Source organism: Harpia harpyja, chromosome W (assembly GCF_026419915.1).
Source record: "Harpia harpyja isolate bHarHar1 chromosome W, bHarHar1 primary haplotype, whole genome shotgun sequence".
In the NCBI taxonomy this organism is placed as follows: domain Eukaryota; kingdom Metazoa; phylum Chordata; class Aves; order Accipitriformes; family Accipitridae; genus Harpia; species Harpia harpyja.
In genome coordinates, this window is record NC_068968.1 from 32,717,166 (window position 1) to 32,736,923 (window position 19,758).

Sequence of the window (19,758 nt, forward strand, 5' to 3'; positions counted from 1 at the left end):
AGTCCATGGCAAATGGTGGGGCTGTGTTTCCACCCCTGGGGCAGTCGATTCCAGGTGTACTGGACGCCCCTCCAAGTGAAAGCAAACTGTGGCCAGTACTACTACCAGAGGGATTGAGAAAAAATTATTAGCTATGTCCATTGTGGCATACCACTTGGCTGCCTTTGACTCCAGTTCGTATTGAAGTTCTAGCATGTCTGCACGGCAGCCCTCAGCGGTGGCGTGACTTCATTCAGGGCACGATAGTACTCAATTGTTAGTCTCCACTCCCCATTAGATTTCTGTGTGGGCCATATGGGACTATTAAAGGGTGAGCGAGTTTTGCTGATCACTCCTTGGCTCTCCAGTCGACAAATCAGCTTATGGATGGGAATCAGGGAGTCTCGGTTGGTGCGATATTGCCACCAGTGCACCGCTGTGGTAGCGATTGGCACTTGTTGTTCTTCAACCCTCAGCAACCCCACAATCGAAGGGTCTTGAGAGAGACCAGGCAGGGTAGACAGCTGTTTAATTCACTCCATCTCCAAGGCAGCTATACTAAAAGCCCATCGATACCCCTTTGGGTCCTTAAAATACCCTCTCCTGATATATTTTATGCCAAGGATGCAGGGAGCCTCTGGGCCAGTCACAATGGGGTGTTTCTGCCATTCATTCCCAGTTAGGCTTACTTCAGCCTCCAATACAGTTAACTCTTGGGATCCCCCTGTCACACCAGAAATACAGATGGGTTCTGCCCCTTTATAACTTGATGGCATTAGGGTACACTGTGCACCGGTATCTACTTGAGTCTTGTACTCCTGTGGGTCTGATGTGCCAGGCCATCGAATCCACGCAGTCCAATAGACCCAGTTATCCCTTTCCTCCCCGTGGCTGGAGGCAGGGCCCCTCTAGTCCTGGCCATAGTATTCGTTACTCACTTTTTGTAAACATGAATCAGAAGTCCCTTCAAGAGGATCAGAAGTAAGATCAGCCCTTCTACTGTTTGGAAACTGGAGCGGCATTTTTCCTGGTAGAATCCCCTTTTGTGGTTGTTTTTCCTTGCGACTCACGTACCCGTGCATCTAGGACCGAGGTGGGTTTTCCATCCCACTTCCTCATGTCCTCTTCATGCTCACACAGGTAAAATTACAGGGTACTCCATGGTGTATACCTCCTATATTCTCTTGGGCAGAGGAACGCTCACTCCTAATAGCTGAGATCCTGGTCCGTACAGGTGGGGAATACGACTTTTCCATCAGTTTGATCAGTATTTTGGAGTTTTCAGACAGTTTTTCCACAGCCGAGATGCAGGCTTGTAGGGAGGAGGAGAGATTTTCTTCGTATTGACGGAGTTGGCGAGGCATTTTATCCACCGTCGGTGCTTCTTTGTCTTTCTTGGTCAGTATTGCCAGTGGGTTGGCATAGGACGATGGTGCGCTCCATACAAACTTCCGCCATATGGGTCGTGTGTATTAGACTTCGTCTGGATCTTTGGGTAATTGTGCATTTTCCGGATCATTATAAATCACCTCCAGCACGGCTAATTCCCTCAAATATTGGATACCTCTCTCCATGGTGGTCCACTTGCCTGGTTGACATATGACATCTTCCTTGAAGGGGTACCTTTCCTTCACGCTTGACACGAGTCACCTCCAGAGGCTGAGGGCTTGTGTCCTTTTTCCAATTGCCTTGTCAATGCCACCTTCCCTGGCAAGCGATCCCAGCTGCTTGGCTTCCCTACCTTCTAATTCCAGGCTACTAGCCCCATTGTCCCAGCATTGGAGCAGCCAGGTGATAATGTGCTCACCTGGACAGCGGCTGAAATCTTCGCATATCCCGCAGCTCACTCAGGGATAGGGACCGGGTGATTACCTCTGGTTCTGCCTCTTCCTCCTGTTCCCATGATGACCCTGGTTCATCTTCATCCTTCGCTCAGCGAACTGATTTTTTTGTATATTTCTTCTTGTGTATGGGGGCAATTGATACTGGTATGGGTTGGTTCTCTGGTTCAGCTGCAGTGCCTGTTGTGGGGGTTGGAGTAACCGCAGTGCCTGTCCTTTTGTTGTTAGATCCAGAGACCTTCTCTTCCCCTTGAGGGTACTGAATAGCATTGAACAGGGCTCGATAGGCATGGGCCAGGCCCCAGCACGTTGCAGTGATTTGTGTCTCCCTGGAATTGTCAGGGTGATAGCATACTTTTTCCAAATGTTCTACTAGTTTTTCAGGATTCTGCACTTGTTCAGGGGTGAAGTTCCAAAACATTGGAGGTGCCCACTGGTGTAGGTACTTGCCCATACTACCCCACACACCCTGCCACTCATCATTATCCAGCCTCAGGGCAGACCTCTGGGTGATCTTCTTAAACAGTTCTTTAACCCTAAACAAGACCTGAACCACATTCAGGAACATGCTAATTCTAGCAATAGGACCATGCTGCTTTCAACATCCCAAGGGTATTCAAATTTTTCATTTTTCTCAAATGCCATTGTAATTAGACTGGAGGAGAAGGGAAAGGGGAGGAAAGGTGTCTCGCCCATAGATTGGCTCTCCGAGATGGAAAGGTAAATGGTGTAATTATTAATAGTTTCCCGCAGATGGCTCCCGAAGTGTAGAGGTGACGACAACGCTGAGTGCAAATATCAGATTAGTCCCAGGACCAATAATTTTATCATACCATAAGCCAGTGTTACATAGTACATCAAAGCGAAAACCTAAATCCACCTCCCATGGATGATAATCAGCAGCACAGGGACTCCATGCAGCAAGTGAGGTGATACATAACAGAACTCTAAAAATGAGCACCACAACTCTAAGAGCCAATAAACCAACATTGTGACCAGCAAGTATTAAACCAATATAATGAATGCTTGTAGCAAATTCGTTTTAACACACTCTGGTCAGATCTGTTGTTATCTCAACCCTTCGTGCCCCATGCTGGGCACCAAAAAGGACTGTCGTGCTTTAACCCCAGCCAGCAACTAAGCACCACGCAGCTGCTCGCTCACTCCCCCCCACACAGTGGGATGGGGGAGAGAATCAGGAAGAAAAGTAAAACTCCTGGGTTGAGATAAGAACAGTTTAATAGGACAGAAAGGAAGAAACTAATAATGATAATAATAACAGTAATAAAATGACAATAATAATAATAGGATTGGGATATACAAAACAAGTGATGCACAATGCAATTGCTCACCACTCGCTGACTGATGCCCAGTTAGTTCCTGAGCAGCGATCCCCCCCAGGCCAACTCCCTGCAGTTTATATACTGGGCATGATGTCACATGGTATGGAATACCCTGTTGGCCAGTTTGGGTCAGCTGTCCTGGCTGTGTCCCCTCCCAACTTCCTGTGCCCCTCCAGCCTTCTTGCTGGCTGGGCATGAGAAGCTGAAAAATCCTTGACTTGGTATAAACACTGCTTAGCAACAACTGAAAACATCAGTGTGTTATCAACATTCTTCTCATACTGAACCCAAGACATAACACTATACCAGCTACTAGAAAGAAAATTAACTCTATCCAAGCCGAAACCAGGACAGTGAAGTTTTTTAATGAAATGATTAATTAGCTATTATTTTTACAGGACATTGAGATATATTTATGGATGCTTGCAGAAGTCTGTTCAAAACAAGTGGCCAGCTAATACCACAATGAGAACAAGAGTTGTTAGGTAAGTTACTTGTTACTTTATTCTATGCTGAAAATAATCTTTTAACATCTTATTACTGTCATACTTTGTTGTGCTTATCTATTTTTTTCTTTTAGTGCCAAAACTTTATAGTACTTATACAGGTTACAAGAATATTAAATTATTATGGTACTGGGGCATGATATCCCAATTAAGAATTGAGAGCTTGCTCGATTCTTAGTCATGCTGTTAAAGCCTTGCTAGAGATGTAGTATAGAGGTCAGTATAGCTATTCTTAATAGCTTTAACTTTGAATTTACTTGTATTTTGTTAAGTTTTACAAACTAATCTAAAATATTGATTTCCTTTTTCATGTTGGGAAAGAGAAAACGTTCTCTCAAAGTGATAGTTAACCTTTGTCATACCTCTGGAGAGCAGTGACCTCTGAAGATGATGTTCCTGTCATATGCCGTCTGGGAGGACCATGCCTTATCCAGGGTCTCCTATGTAGTGTGTGTTAATTATTTGAAAAATCTTACACATGCTAAGATGAATGTCCTTTAAAATGCAGACATAACATGTTAAGGAAACTAATACCTTTTCAGGAAGGTGATTGGACTGTAATTAGATTTCACTGAGGTACTGTCTGCATTGGAATATATAGTTCTCTGCATCGGTGAAGACTCCCAGTGCTGATCACTCAGAATCAACACACAGTGTTCATTTCTGAAAATACGTACTTCTATGCTGTCCCAGTTTTGTTTCATTTCTCTGCTCCAGCCCAATCATGTTGAAACATTCCAGAGCGTCTGTAAAAATGTTACAGGCAACTGAACCTGGCTCCTCTGAACTGACACTGAGTACAAAAACTCCAGTCTGCATTCATAAATCAATTTAATAAATAGTTCTTCCTTTAACGCTATCAGTTGCCAGTGCAGGTCAAAAAAATCTTTGACAAAAATGAGGTCTTGACACTTGTTCTAAATGATACTGGGGGTTTAAGGGTATCAAAGCCACATCTCTTCTACACTTGCTTTACCTTTTTTTGCAAGCCTAGATTGCTGGTAGACCAGTATCTGGCACTGATATGATTTGCTGAGGTTAATCTCCCATTGAACAGTGTCTTCCAGATGATTTGTCATTGGCTCTTGTTTATCACTTTGGCTGGAGACAGAAATTAAGACATGGGAGCCCTTCCTTCCCCAGAGTTTCAGTAAATGTTAGTGTAATTAGTACAGTACCTTCCATGCTTATTTCCCTGTCATTTAGTGTTTGTAACAATAGTGACTCAAGATTTTCTTGAAGAAAAATCTTCAATAAAATGCCTGTCAACAGTGTTCTGCAGGTGGTTTGCCTTCAAATTGAGGCTGCTCATATCAGAGGTGTTGGGGCTAGCCTATTGCAAGTGTGTAGAACTTAGCAAATATCATGTCTCTTTCTGTTCCTCTCCATCTCCAGAGAGAGACATGTGGCTTTCCTTAAGTGGATACAGCTGGGATCTCTGCTGGATACTATAAGTATTGGGTCCCTTTCTCTCATCATCTTAGCCTTCATAAGTGGATACTTGTGACTTGTCTCTAGAGTACAGGCTTTTTTGCAGCCTCCAGTGAAGAATATTATCTTTTATTGCACTGGTTTTGGTTCAAGAATGATTACATATTCAGAGACAGGTGGATAGTTTTTAAGTGTCTGGGTAGCTTCCCTTCTATATCATTCAGAAAGTGCTGCCATTTCTGTCTGGTTGTAAAAACCCATGCATAGGTATTGACTCATTCTTAATTTAGACAGCTTGACCAGTGTAAGAAGCACCAAATCTTCTGTATCTGCAAGGTCCATCTTAGGTTCATATCCCAGTTGTCTTCAACTTCAGGCCATCTACAAGAGAAATTGATATATGTGCCATGACTTCAAAATTATTTACTTCCTCATAGCTTTAAGTTCATCTCATAGAAAATATTTTTGTTTCACACTGGGCCAGGAGTGTTTTTTCAGCCCATAATCCATGGTTCTTGGAGAAATAGGAAACTTCCATAACAGTATATATTGGAATTCAAGTGTCTTGGACACATGAAAGGTGTGTTAACCTCACTGCTACATGTGTCACTTCCAATTAATAATGGACAATGCCATCACTGTATACTTAACAAGCAAGGTAGTGCAAAGTCCACTTCCATTCTTTTTTAAGTGGTCAGGCTTTAGTATTGCTGTAGTGAAAAAACAGTCTGCTGGTAGTGTCCACGAACTCTGAACAAAATGAGAGGTGAGTTAGATTGCTTTAGTTGGTCCATATGTCACTTCATTTTATAGCAGTATTCCAGAATTATGGTTAACCTGAGATGGATATTTTTTACTTCAGCTGTCAACAGAAAGTTAGTTTTTTCTCATGCTAAACTGAAGGCTATTTTGGGTTTCTGTTTAATAAGTTCCTAGTTCTGCAGTCAAACTGAGTGTTTTTCCTTAGCTTTCTAGATTGTCTGGGTGGCAGCAATTACTTCTGTGAGGAAAGTAGCTGATCAAGTATTATTCTTCTAGGATAATAGTGTACTGTTATCAGGATATGGATCAGTTCAAGCTGAACTAAGGCCATGTTGCTGCCAAAAGAGAGGTTTCATTCTGACTGTGCACTCTTGCTCTCCTTATGTTGGCTTGGGGAAGTGAGTGGCTGCAGGATGAATTACTTGCTGTAGTAGACAGTAAAACACTTGTGGGAGGCAGGAGATGAAGTGTTCCTCCTTTTTAAAGCCAGAGTGGTCTTAGACTACAGGCTTCACTATGGCTTTACAGTTAAGCTTTTCCCAGGTGGTTTCAGAGGTTCACCTTAATTGGGAAATCAATATGCCTGGTTTTATTTCAGTTTTTATCATAGTTGAAATCATAACAAGACATTCTTAATTAACAAACATATTCATGGAGTGCAGGCTGGTGGTTTGTCATCTATCTCACAAAGATTTCCACACTGACTTAAATGCTTAAAGACTACATAATTTTACATTCATTCTTTAACTTTATTATTGAACAAAATACAATTTTTTTCCATTTCAGTGGCTTTGTTTTTCTTCGACTGATTTGTCCTGCTATCCTGAACCCACGGATGTTTAATATCATCTCAGGTGACTATGCTTCAGACTGAATTCATACTTTATGTAGTAAGAGGCATGAACTTACTTTAGTGCCTAATTTAGCAAAATATGAAGTCTTTTGAACACTGTGTCCAAAGTCATGTTGTCCATATCAATTGACTGACTTTCTCCCTAAGGCAGCCAGCATACGGTTTTCACCCTCAAAGGTTAGACAGTGTTTTTTCCCAATGTCTTGTTTTAAAGTAAAAAAAAAAAAAAAAAAGAAAACAGTACTGATGCTGTGCAAACACGGTTCAGCAAAAGCTATAACATTAGTGTGTTATCAATACTGTTTTCGACAAAAATCTAAAACAGCACCACATGACCTGCTATGAAGAAAATTAACTCTATCCTAGCCAGGCCCAGTACAAAAGCGTTACTCTGTTTTTTGATGCTCTCTTTGTAGAGTGCATCTCTCTCAGTAAATAAAACAGTGACAGGGACTATTCCTGTTTGCTAGAACAGGATTGTGAAATTGCTATACTGATCTGTAGCACAGTTCTGGCTGATATCAGATAGCATTCTCCTAAACAGTTCTTAGGCGTGATTTGGGTGTTGGCGTGCATCAGGGACCACATCTGACACAGTTGGCGTGGGGCTTTGTTGTGAACCTTTAATGGTGAGGGCATGGATTATTCCATGGCAATTGGCTTAAGCACCTAGAAATGTTTCTGAGCATTTTAACTTACAGATATAGTTGAGGTCTTACAGATGCAACAACTAGTATGTATGTTACTGTTGTTCTAGACATAAGGCTGTGTTGATGAGATTTCAGGTTTTAAGTTATGCTGTATTCCTTTGTGGTGGGTTGACCCTGGCTTGATGCCAGGTGCCCACCAAAGCCGCTCTATCAGTCCCCCTCCTCAGCTGGACAGGGGAGAGAAAATATAACGAAAGGCTCATGGGTCAAGATAAGGACAGGGAGAGATCACTCGCCAATTACCATCATGGGCAAAACAGACTCGACTTGGGGAAATTAATTTAATTTATTACCAATCAAATCAGAGTAGGGTAATGAGAAATAAAAACTAAATCTTAAAACACCTTCCCCCCACCCCTCCCTTCTTCCCGTGCTCAACTTCACTCCTGAGTTCTCTACCTCCTCCCCCCCCAAGCAGCACAGGGGTATGGGGAATGGGGGTTTTGGGCAGTTCATCACATTTGTCTCTGCTGCTCCTTCCTCCTCAGGGGGAGGATTCCTCACTGTCATGGTTTAACCCCAGCCAGCAACTAAGTACCACACAGCTGCTCGCTCACTCCCCTCCGGTGGGATGGGGGAGAGAATCGGAAGAGTAAAAGTGAGAAAACTCATGGGTTGAGATAAAGACAGTTTAATAGGGAAAGCAAAAGCCGCGCACGCAAGCAAAGCAAAACAAGGAATGCATTCAATACTCCCCATTGGCAGGCAGGTGTTCAGCCATCTCCAGGAAAGCAGGGCTCCATCACGCGTAACAGTTACTTGGGAAGACAAAACGCCATAACTCTGAATGTCCCCCACTTCCTTCTTCCCCTAGCTTTATATGCTGAGCATGATGTCATATGGTATGGAATATCCCTTTGGTCAGTTGGAGTCAGATGTCCCAGCTGTGTCCCCTCCCAACTTCTTGTGCACCCCCAGCCTCCTTGCTGGTGGGGTGGTGTGAGAAGCAAAAAAGGCTTTGACTCTGTGTAAGCACTGCTCAGCAATAACAAAAACATCCCTGTATTATCAACACTGTTTTCAGCACAAATTCAAAACATAGCCCCATACTAGCTACTATGAAGAAAATTAATTCTAGCCCAGCCAAAACCAGCACACTCACACTATTCCCCTGTTCCAGCATGGGGTCCCTCCCACAGGAGACAGTTCTCTATGAACTTCTCCAACGTGTGTCCTTCCCACGGGCTGCAGTCCTTCAGGAACAGACTGCTCCAGCGTGGATCCCCCATGGGGTCGCAAGTCCTGCCAGCAAACCTGCTCCAGTGTGGGCTCCTCTCTCTCCACAGGTCTACAGGTCCTGCCAGGAGCCTGCTCCAGCATGGGCTTCCCATGGGGGCACAGCCTCCTTTGGGCATATCCACCTGCTCTGGCGTGGGGTCCTCCACGGGCTGCAGGGGAATCTCTGCTCTGGTGCCTGGAGCACCTCCTCCCCCTCCTTCTTCACTGACCTTGGTGTCTGCAGGGTTGTTTCTCTCATATATTCTCACTCCTCTCTCTGGCTGCTCTTCCGCAGCAGGTTTGTTTGGGGTTTTTTTTCTCCCTTCTTAAATATGTTACCACAGAGGTGCTATCACTGTCGCTGATTGGCTCAGCCTTGGCCAGCGGCAGGTCGATCTTGGAGCCGGCTGGCGTTGGCTCTGTCAGACATGGGGGAAGATTCCAGCAGCTTCTCACAGAAGCCACCCCTGTAGCCCCCTGCTACCAACACCTTGCCACACAAACCCAATACATCCTTGTGGGAGGAAGAAAGGAAAGGCATAAACTACTGGTGGGAAAACTGTAGTACTAAAATATTGGGACATTTGAGTTACATATTTTTAAAACTACTACATCTTTGTGTCATCGTCCCCCTCCTTTTTTTTTTCTTTTTTTTTGGCAAAGATCATCCCAACCTAGAGGGCATTTGGTTTGCACTAGCCGTTGTTTTTCCTCCTTCCCTCCCTAACACCTTCTCAATTTTACCTGTAAAATGCTGGTTTGGAAATAGGAAGAAATCAGAAATCACTTGTTTCAGAAGCCCTTTGGGGAAAAAAACTTTTCCTTTTTTCCCTTTATAGGCAGCCTTTCAGACAACATATCAAGTTTTCTGTCCTCTCTCTTTAAGCTATACTAAATGAGAAGGCCTGAGTCAGTCCAAAAGTTCCTTTCTCCCTTTTTAATAATTTTCATACACACTTTAGGGAAATCATTTAAGAACCATGGCCTTGTATATGGTGATCCTTTCTTTAGTATTTTCATCATCTTCAGATTTGTGAGTTCCATGTTTTCTAACTTGGACTGCATTGAGACCACTGTGTCTTTAGCTGTAAATGGAGTTGTTATCCATAAATTTGTGTAATCCTTTTTAAGCTTGTCTGTAAGTGTTAGTCCTGTTTAGAAGTTCAGATAATATTCTTCACTTTCGCTAAGGTAAATTTACAGACTCTATATAGGGCTGTTAGAGCTGTTTAAAAAAAAAAAAAAAAAAGGAAGGGGACTCTCTCTCTTTTGGAGCAAAGCTTCTAACATACTTCCTTGATGTAATGGGGCGGGGAGGGGAAATATTCTGAAGGCTGGGTGTATAGAGTTCAGTTTCAGCAGCAATGTGCCTATCCTTCACCTCAACAACTGTTCTCAAAAATCTTTACTGAAAAACTTAAGTCCTTTGTTTCAACCTTCTTAGTTTATTTTTTTTAAAGAATACACTTCTTCTTTAGATCAGTTCTCTTCACCTGAACTTCCCAATTCTAAGGCTAGTAATGTTTTCCAGCATTGCTTCTTCAAAGGGATGTACAGTACTAAGCACTAGATGCTATGAACAACTGAGATTAGCTGTATGATTAGTGCCTCAGTCTAAGCTCCAGCTATGCCTAAAAAGTTGGAACTTATTTTTTAATTAATTGCAGTGCTGAGTGGGGAAGGGGGCAGAATGACAGATCAAAACATACAGATAGACAGTGAAGAGTATGTAGCATTCTTATGAAGCACTGTGAAATTTAGACTTTATATAATAACCATGTCAATTTTGGAACACTTAAATGGCCTGTAAGTGGAAAGCCAGATTTGACCATAACTGTAAAAACAAACCAAAAACCCCCATGCTTAACACTAATCTCTTAGTTAAAACAACTTTTTCCAACAAGTGATTGTACCAGGAGTTTCTAGCATTTTATTTGTGCAGTAAATAGCTATACTTTCATGGAAATACAAGCCACGATTGCATGCAATGTTTAGTCTATTTTCCTGGTATTCGTAATTTAAAGTATAATTTGCATAACAATGCAGGACCTACTTATATGGGTATATGCGAATAAGAAAAAGGGTAAACTTAATTATTTTATTAGATTCTAACAACAAATCTTCCTTTTAACAGAGCTGTTTGATTTTTGTGAAAAGGCTTTTCACTTAATTCATAAAACTTTTGTTAACCTTAGGCTTCTGAGGAACACTTTATTTTGCTTACTTTGTTCTGTAAGCAACTAGTACAGAAAGTCAGATATGCATATTAATATTTTTGTGGACATAATTACTAAAACAACAAAAGTTTACTTGATCATGAGATATTTTCCACATGCAGTTCTGTTACAGCATCCAAAGTATTTAATTCCATGATAAATAACAAATTGTAGAAGAGCTTAACTTTCATGTGACTACTGGAAGTTTTAAATGAAATGGCCAGTAACTCTCTACTTTGTATTCCTATCAGATTCTCCTTCCCCTACTGCTGCAAGAACGCTGACACTGGTCGCCAAGTCTGTGCAGAATTTAGCAAATCTGGTTGAATTTGGAGCTAAGGTGAATATAATTTTACACAGAACAGTCTAGAACTGCATTTCCAATGCATTTCAATGTTCCTGTTTAATACAGACAAAAATCTGTTGCTGTTTTCTTGTGCAAATCCTGATGTGTGACCTGGGTGTCTTATCAGCAAGGAGGCCTTGTTCCTGCAGTTTCTTCTATCCTCTTCAGCTGGAGCTCAACAGGGTATTGATTTAAACTAGAGCAGTAGCATAAAGTCTGGCTGAATTTGAAAGAGGAGTCAATCATTTGAGAATGAGTCATCTAGAAACTTATGTGAATGATTTGGTACATACCATGAAGATTTTGAATCTGGTAGTATGAACAACAGCAGTGACCTGTTAAAATAATTGATGAACCAATGACCATACTAGTAAGTATTATAAAGAGTGATGCAACCATATTTTCATGCTATGAGAACAGATAAACTCAGACATTTGTTCCAAAGACAACAGTGGAAGTATGTGGACTGTTTTTTCTGTCTGTCAACGACCAAAAGGGTAGCAGTCATACTCTAGTATTCATAGAATCATAGAATATCTCAAGTTGGAAGGGACCCATAAGGATCATCAAGTCCAACTCCCTGCTCCTTGCAGGACTACCTAAAACTAAACCATATGACTAAGAGCGTCATCCAGATGCTCCTTGAACTCTGACAGGCTTGGTGCCACAACCACTTCCCTGGGGAGCCTGTTCCAGTGACCGACTACCCTCTCAGTGAAGAACCTTTTCCTAAGGTCCAATCTTAACTTCCCCTGATGCAGCTTCATTCCATTTCCTTGTGTCCTATCGCTGGTCACCAGAGAGAGGAGATCAGCACCTCCTCCTCCACTGCCCCCCTTGAGGAAGTTGTAGACTGCGATGAGGTCACCCATCAGCCTTCTCTTCTCCAAGCTGAACAAATCAAGTGACCTCAGCCGCTCCTCATAAGTCTTGCCCTTGAGACCTTTCACCCTCTTGGTCACCCTCCTCTGGACACACTCTAATAGTTTGATGTCCTTCTTATACTGAGATGCCCAAAACTGCACACAGTACTCGAGGTGGGCCCACACCAGTGCAGCGCAGAGTAGGACAGTCACCTCCCTCGACTGGCTAGCTATGCTGTGCTTGATACACCCCAGGACACGGTTGGCCCTTTTGGCTGCCAGGGCACACTGTTGACTCATTCAACTTGGCATCAACCCAAACCCCCAGATCTCTTTCCGCAGGGCTGCTCTCCAGCCTCTCATCCCCCAATTTGTACGTATAACCAGGATTACCCTGTCCCAGGTGGAGAATCCGGCACTTGCTCTTGTTAAATTTCATACGGTTGGTGATTGCCCAGCTCTCTAGTCTATCCAGATCTCTCTATAAGCCCTCTCTACCCTCCAGGGAGTCCACAGCTCCTAGTTCAGTATCATTGGCAAACTTACATAATGTACATTCAATTCCTGCATCCAGATAATTTATAAAAACATTAAAGAGCACTGACCCTAAAATTGAGCCCTGGGGAACCTCACTGGTGACTGGCTGCCAGCCTGATGTAATTCCATTTACTCTAACTCTTTGAGCCCGATCTGTCAGCCAATCGCTCACCTGACGTATTATGGACTTTTCTAGCTGTATGCTGGATGTTTTGTCCAGAAGCATACTGTGAGAGACAGTATCAAAAGCTTTGCTAAAATCCGAAAAAACATCACATCTACTGGCTTCCCTTGGTCAACTAGTTGGGTGTTGGAGTTGGAGAAGTGGGAGAGGAGAGGCAGGCAGCCATCCCTCCACAAAGAAAACATCTATGTGATGGTAAAATGGGTAAATTTTCTTTAGGAATATCCATATCAAAAAGACAACTGAGAAATGCTAGAGTAGAAATCTGTGATTAGAAAGAATCCATTCAAGAAGGATGTATCATCTGCCTTAAGTAGATGATGGGAGCCTTTTTGCATTTCCACTGATTATTTGATGTCAAAATAGGGAGACATCTTTCAGTAATATTGGCATGTCTCTGTACAGAACCTTGAAATACATTCCACATCCATGTTCTTTTATATACTATATGTAATAATTCACTTTCGAAAGGAGACCAATTAGGACTAAAATTCCAGCCTGGATATAGAGTATTTTAATTCTGAAACAAATTAACAAATACTAATGTCTGGCTCCCCCTCTACACACACACTTTTCCTCTACTTATTCCTTAGACTGGTGTTTTCTCTTGGTACAGCATTTTGAAATACCCCTTTTATTTGTACTCATTTTCATATCGCTTGACATAATTTTGTAAATCAGTTTTACAAGTTGCACTAAAAAGCCTCAGCTTTTAATAAAGTTTCTATTGCATCACTAAAAGAATGCCAGCAACAATTGGTCTGTTCTGGTTCCCAAGTCGCAACATGGTTGAACAATAAAAATCTGTTGACTTAAGCATAATGAAAGAGAGCAAGTTCAAGCTGCCATCATAAAGCCATTTGTCTGACACTCACAACTTGGAATGTAAGCATTAACGAAAGAACAAGGAGGAGGGCACTTATGTCCTGATGTTACCTCTGAAAGTGTTTTCTCCATTATATAGCTGCAATGAAAAAAAGAAGTCCATCTTCAGTATTTCAGAAATGTAAAATTTCATGTCACAATGCATATATAAACAATTTCAGAATCCATCTGGAATACAAAAACAGTGTAATCTTTTGACTGGCTGTACACCAGTCATTATAAATTCACTTGAAAAAATAAAATCACTCCAGATGACACATTTGTGTTTTGCAGTGTCATTTGTCTCTGATTACAATGTGTTCACTTCAGGTATGACTATTAAATTGGTATTGATTTGTTCTAATAAATACTTTTAAAAATTACTAGGAGCCATATATGGAGGGGGTAAATCCATTCATCAAGAGTAACAAACATCGCATGATCATGTTCTTAGATGAACTTGGGGTAAGTAAGTGGTTTAAAAAAAATATTATTGGAAGTTGTATAGCAACATTGTAAATTAACATTCTTTACAGTTCTTGTTAAATAGCTCAAAAATGCATCAGCTCCCACACAATTTTGAATGCTTGTTACTGAAAAATTTTTCTTATGCATGTTTAGGAACTGCAGATTGCTGGCCTGTTGCACAGAATTAAAACTAATCAAATGTCCTGTTAGAAAGATTTTATTCATTTAGTACTGCTGTAGACATGAGATCTATTTGAGCTTCTCTCAAGGATTAGGGCTTTTGGCCAAAAATACCAATCTTTTAAAAAATATTTAAAACCAAAAAATTCTTATGTGTAATTTGTCATATGGTTTTGACCTGAGATTGAAAAAATTGAAGTTTTAAAAAATATTATGTTCAATTTTAGTTATACATTACCAAATGTCTCACTGCATGAATTCTAGACATTGTAGTTTAAAAGAAAATAATAATTGCAGTTCACTTTGAAACTGTTACTGTTTTGTTTGTGTATGATAGCTATAACAAGAGTTAGGAGCTCACGTATTTATATATGCGTATGTTGAAACCAAGAATTTGTTTTAAAAATTAAGATGAAAGAAACGTGCCTAGCTTCCTGAATTGATCCATTAAAAGTGACCTAAAAGACATCTCAGACTATTTTGATAATCTATAAGAATGAGTGTTTTGAAGTGTGTCATTCAGGTGGATTGCCATATGTCACCTTTTTCTGGTTAAACGGCAACTTCTGCATATTATGATATACTGTTTTTTTCTTTAAATGGCAGAGTATGCATGAGGACTCAGAAAACTGTTGGGTTTTAAAATAACTGATTAATCTACTGTTTTAATTACATTATTTTATTAGTGGATTTACTGACTTGATAGTTTGGGGGTTTTCTTGGTGTCCATTTTTGCTGCTGCTATTGTCTGATTTAAATTTTAAAAAAACCCCACCTAATGGATGGATCCCCTCATTTGGGGGGAGGGTATAATATGAATCTCTTTTCTCAGTATCTTTCTGGCCAGCTCAGAGGTAGCATAGCAACATCAAACCTTTTAGTAGAACCCTCCTAATAGGAATAGGAATTGCTGTATATTTAGTAATCTCTCCATGTGAAATGTGTAACCTTAATTAAAATATCTTCATAAAATAGATGCTTGTGGAGAGGAGGAAATATATAATTTGTATTAGATAACATGGACAGAAGACTTAATTGTGAAGAAAAGCATTGCTGTACTTGCTTGCAGTATCAAAGCAACTGTTGGCAGGTCTGTAGAACTGTAATTTAATTTCTTATATGCCTGGCTACTCACCATTCTAAGTCTGCTCTCATAATTTTTGTTAAAGAATGTTCCTGAGCTTCCAGACACTACAGAGCACTCTAGAACTGACTTATCTCGTTATCTGGCAGCCTTGCATGAGATGTGTGTGGCACATTCAGATGAACTTCGGACACTCAGTAATGAGCGAGGTGTAATGCAGGTAAACTACAATGATTAACAAAAATCACAGGTACAGATAGCATGTCTTGAGTTATTGCTTAATATCATGATTCTTCTGTAATTTTTCTGTCCAGCGGTATGAGTGATAAATAATATGTACATTTCACCAGGAGGTTGCTAGTTGTAAAGGTAAAGCAGCTCAAAACTATGAACTAAGTATTTATACAACAAAACCAAAGATGTTTTAAAGCAGTGGGTTGGGGTTTTTTTGTTGGGGTTTTTGGTTTGGTTTGGTTTTTGCTTTTTTTTTTTTTAGTTTCCAGGTGAAGTTTTTAGTTTCTAGAGGAAGCCCAAACCCAAGAAATTACTGCCTCCTGACAGGCTCTAGTTTTAGGATCTAGTTCTTCTAATTGAGAACTAAATAACTAAATTTACTTTCCTTACCTTTCTATCACTACTTCATTTCTGCTTCCTCATTTATTACATTTGTAAACAAACATGGCAAACTTCTCTAGCAAACACTATAAATGAGTGTTCTGTTCGAACTGTTAAACTTCTATACAGCTTTTATGAAAAATTATTTTTTAAGAGGAAAAAAATTCACATGACTTCATGCATTGTCTCAAAATACTGCAAAAGTAATATACTTGCCTATGGTCTACTAATTATGATGAACTTCAAGTCAGCAATTCTACTTATTGCACAGTAATATGTTTTGGTATGCTTGACTAGTATACTGTGCTGTGCAGGAGATAATTTAAGTAGTCTTCCCTTTTTAATGCTAATGATTTGGGGACAGGGGCACTTGTACTATAGAAAGCCTTTTTGTTTAGAGATGGTCTTCCTTAAATTTAATCAGTATCAGCTTAAACTATTTATTTAATGACTCATTTTCGAAGAGGTAGTTTTTAAAATAGTTTTTAATTGTTTCAAAATAACTTCTTGTTATCTGATTTCTTATTATTCTCATGGTTTAAAGACTCGATTTCCTATATCCTGACTCTTTGAAGGCCTTAATTTAAACCCAGGTAGACAATAAATCTATATTTCTTTCTCCTGGAAGCAGATGTTACTCAAATAATGCATTTTTTGGCAGTGATGTTTTTTAAATAAGGGGATTAATGGGATCTCTGATGGTGATTTTGCAAAAGGTGAAAATATATTTGTATTTAATCATCTTTGGCAGAAAAAAGCTCAAGGAATTAAAAATGAGATAATGCTTCATTATAGCAGTTCAAAACTAATCCAGTTTAATAACTACTACAATTTACCTCTTCAGTGGCATATGAGGGGAAAAAAATCAATCATGTTCAAGTTCATAATTCACTTAAAGCTACTGCTAGTCTTGACAAAGCAAAAATGATGGTTAGACTGGCAAGGCAGGATAGTAGAAATTTTCAGTACTAAATATGTGTTGCTTACACAACATATATATATATAATTTCTTTCACAAGGCCTGTATGATACTGTTTCCTTGATACACTTATATTTCTACTTCAGAAGAGTAATTTCTCTTAATGGGTTTCCATAAAGAAAACTCTTGAATTTTTTTCCCCTTTTCCTCCTGTAAGTGCCCTAATGGTTCAGGATTACCCTGTTGTAGCTGAACATAGTTCTACTATAATGAAAAAATGATTGAACTCCTGACAGTGCATTAGCAATACAATTTCTCAGCCTGTTTTATGTGTATATTCAGTTGCATTTGGTTTAGTTTAATGACCAGGTTTTCAGAAAGTTAAAAGAGGGTAGTTCTGCCTGTGCAGAAGTGAATTGTATTATCACCTTTTTTTTTTTTTTTTTGTCACCAGACTTTTTTTTCATTTTCTTGGCCCAGTTCTGCACTTTCACGTGGAGAAAATACCTGAGAATGGATTTTTGGTTTACGGACTGTTTTTAATAGATAGGAGAACTCTCATTTTGAAACTCTCAGGTTAAGTTGGCAAGACTTAATGGGTCTCCATGGGTACAGATAAATTTCATATTGCTGTTTTACAGTTGCCTTTTGAAGTAATGTCTTAGTGACTAGGGAATTGGAGCGGGGAGGGGCAGGGTGTTGGGGGGTGTGTGTGGGTTTAAATATATTTTAAACTACCTAATTCTAAGTCTGGTAGGTTAATGTTGAAGATGCTTCTCAAGCAAGATGGGTTTTGGTTTTTTCTAGTTGCTAATGTAGGGTTGTACTGAGGTTTTTTTGGTTTTGTTTTTTTCTACAGCATGTTCTTAAGAAGCTGTTGGCTATTACAGAACTGCTTCAACAAAAACAAAATCAGTATTCAGTGTCTAATAACATCAGGTAGCAGCCCTCTACCTAAATTCTGCATGGATCCAGCATGTCTAACATGGCAACTTACACAAGTATCACTTTTTTTGCTCTTGCCAAAAATAGCACACCCTGTCACATTCCCAGTGATGTGTGAACTATGCAAAAAGAAAACAAAGATTCTGTTAGTGAATGATTGTACCAGCAGCTTTTTAAACTATCTGTGCAGGATATTTGCACTTTTTTCCACTTGGAATCAGTTTTTACAGCCTCTGAGCCTTGGTGTACAGTTTACCTTTTGCAAAGAAAATGCTGTGACTGTCTTGAACTTTGAAAATTATTTTCAATGCCTGCAATTGCCAAAGTTTTTCTGTTTTGTTGGAAAAGAATTATCAACTGATAAGGAAAGAAATGCATTGTTTTGACAGCTACATGTAACTGGATAAAATTTCTTACTGTAATTTCTGACTGGTTACACTTATTATGACTTTGTTTCAACCACTTGAACTTGTATTTACAATTTCCAGAGTTTGATGGTTATTGTAAGAACAATCTTTCCTGTATACTTTTTATACCATGCTGTTTCTCTTGCTGGAATCATGTCAAAAGAATATGCAGAAGGGATCTTGTCAGCTTTATTCTTGAATGTGCCACTGATTCAGTCTAAATAATTCTTCCATCAAGGACTGTGTATCCATCCAGGTAAATCACAATGCTTTTGTAAAATGTTTACAACAGTGAATAATTAGAATTCAGTAAATTTATTATCACTGTATCAGACATGCATGCATCCATTAAACCATTTTATAAAATATGTATTGGTTGGTCTTGTGTGTAATGTAAGGCTATCGTGAATCTTATTTTTAAACCTGAAAAATAAGTTTTTAAAATAATCAAGCTGCCAATAGGCTCTTTATGGAAACTGGCTAACTTTGGGTGCAAGTAATAGAACATTGTAAAAATGAAATTTGGATAACAGATATGGTTGGCTATTTATCTACTATGTATAAAATGCATTGACAAAAATGACTGTAGGTAAATCTCAAAGTTGCATTTAGGTATGTATATTAAAAAATTGACACCACTACTTATTTCCAAAAACAGTGTGTGAAAATTAATGTTGTAGTTTACCCCCTACCAGCAGCTTAAGCACCACACAGCTACTTGCTCACTCCCCCCCCCCCCCCCCAAAAAAAGCAGGACAGGGGAGAGAATAGGAAGAGCAAAAGCAAGAGAACTCAGGGGTTGAGAAAGGAAAGATGAAGAAAAGAAAAACAGAACAAGTGATGCAAAGGCAATCACTCACCACCTCCCAGAACTAGACTGATGTCCAGCCAGTCTCTGAACAACAGCTACTCCCCCCCCCAAAAAAAAACCTTCCCTCCACTTTTATTGCTGAGCATGACATTATATGGAATGGAATATCCCTTTGGCCAGCTCAGGTCAGCTGTCCCAGCTGTGATCCCTCCAAACTTCTTGCTCACTCCCCAGCCTACTCCCCGATGGAGCAGAGTGGGAAAAACAGAAAGCCTGGACACTGTGCTAACACTGTTCAGCAACAGCCAAAAGACTGGTGTGTTGTCAAGATTGTTATAGTCACAAATCCAAAACACAGCACCATATGGGCTGCTATGAAGAAAGTTAACTCCATCCCAGCCAAAACCAGTACAATGAAATACTTTGACCTGGCTTTGGACAGCATATAACTGCTTGAAGTTTGGGGTTTTTTTAAATTATTCTCAGTAGTCCTCATGTACATTAGTTACAGTAATCTAATCTGAGATTATAGCTGCAGGATCAGCAGATGCAGCAACAGGTTAATTCACACAACTATGATTATGTTCCATACTGTAGATGCTGCAGTCTCTTTTTAACAGTACATTTGAGAAGAATGTTTGGAATGCTGAAAATGTTATAAGCAAGGTTGTTTTCT

General features: G+C 40.0%; 1 protein-coding gene across 8 annotated transcripts in view; it reads left to right on the plus strand.

Moving 5' to 3' along the window:
• LOC128136192 (ras GTPase-activating protein 1) overlaps positions 1-19,006 on the plus strand; it is a 143,774-nt gene extending 124,768 nt beyond the window's left edge. For 5 of the 8 annotated variants that reach the window (XM_052775373.1, XM_052775380.1, XM_052775379.1 and 2 more), the window contains 6 exons: positions 3,562-3,648; positions 6,649-6,716; positions 11,111-11,199; positions 14,041-14,118; positions 15,471-15,605; positions 17,779-19,006. In XM_052775373.1, the coding sequence (XP_052631333.1) occupies positions 3,562-3,648; positions 6,649-6,716; positions 11,111-11,199; positions 14,041-14,118; positions 15,471-15,605; positions 17,779-17,862 (541 nt within the window). In that variant the 3' untranslated portion in view covers positions 17,863-19,006. Of the gene's footprint in view, positions 1-3,561; positions 3,649-6,648; positions 6,719-11,110; positions 11,201-14,040; positions 14,119-15,470; positions 15,606-16,544; positions 16,594-17,778 lie in introns of those variants that run through there. The other 3 variants (XM_052775374.1, XR_008233283.1, XM_052775376.1) reach the window with 3 other exon arrangements.
• Positions 19,007-19,758: the final 752 nt, after the last annotated feature.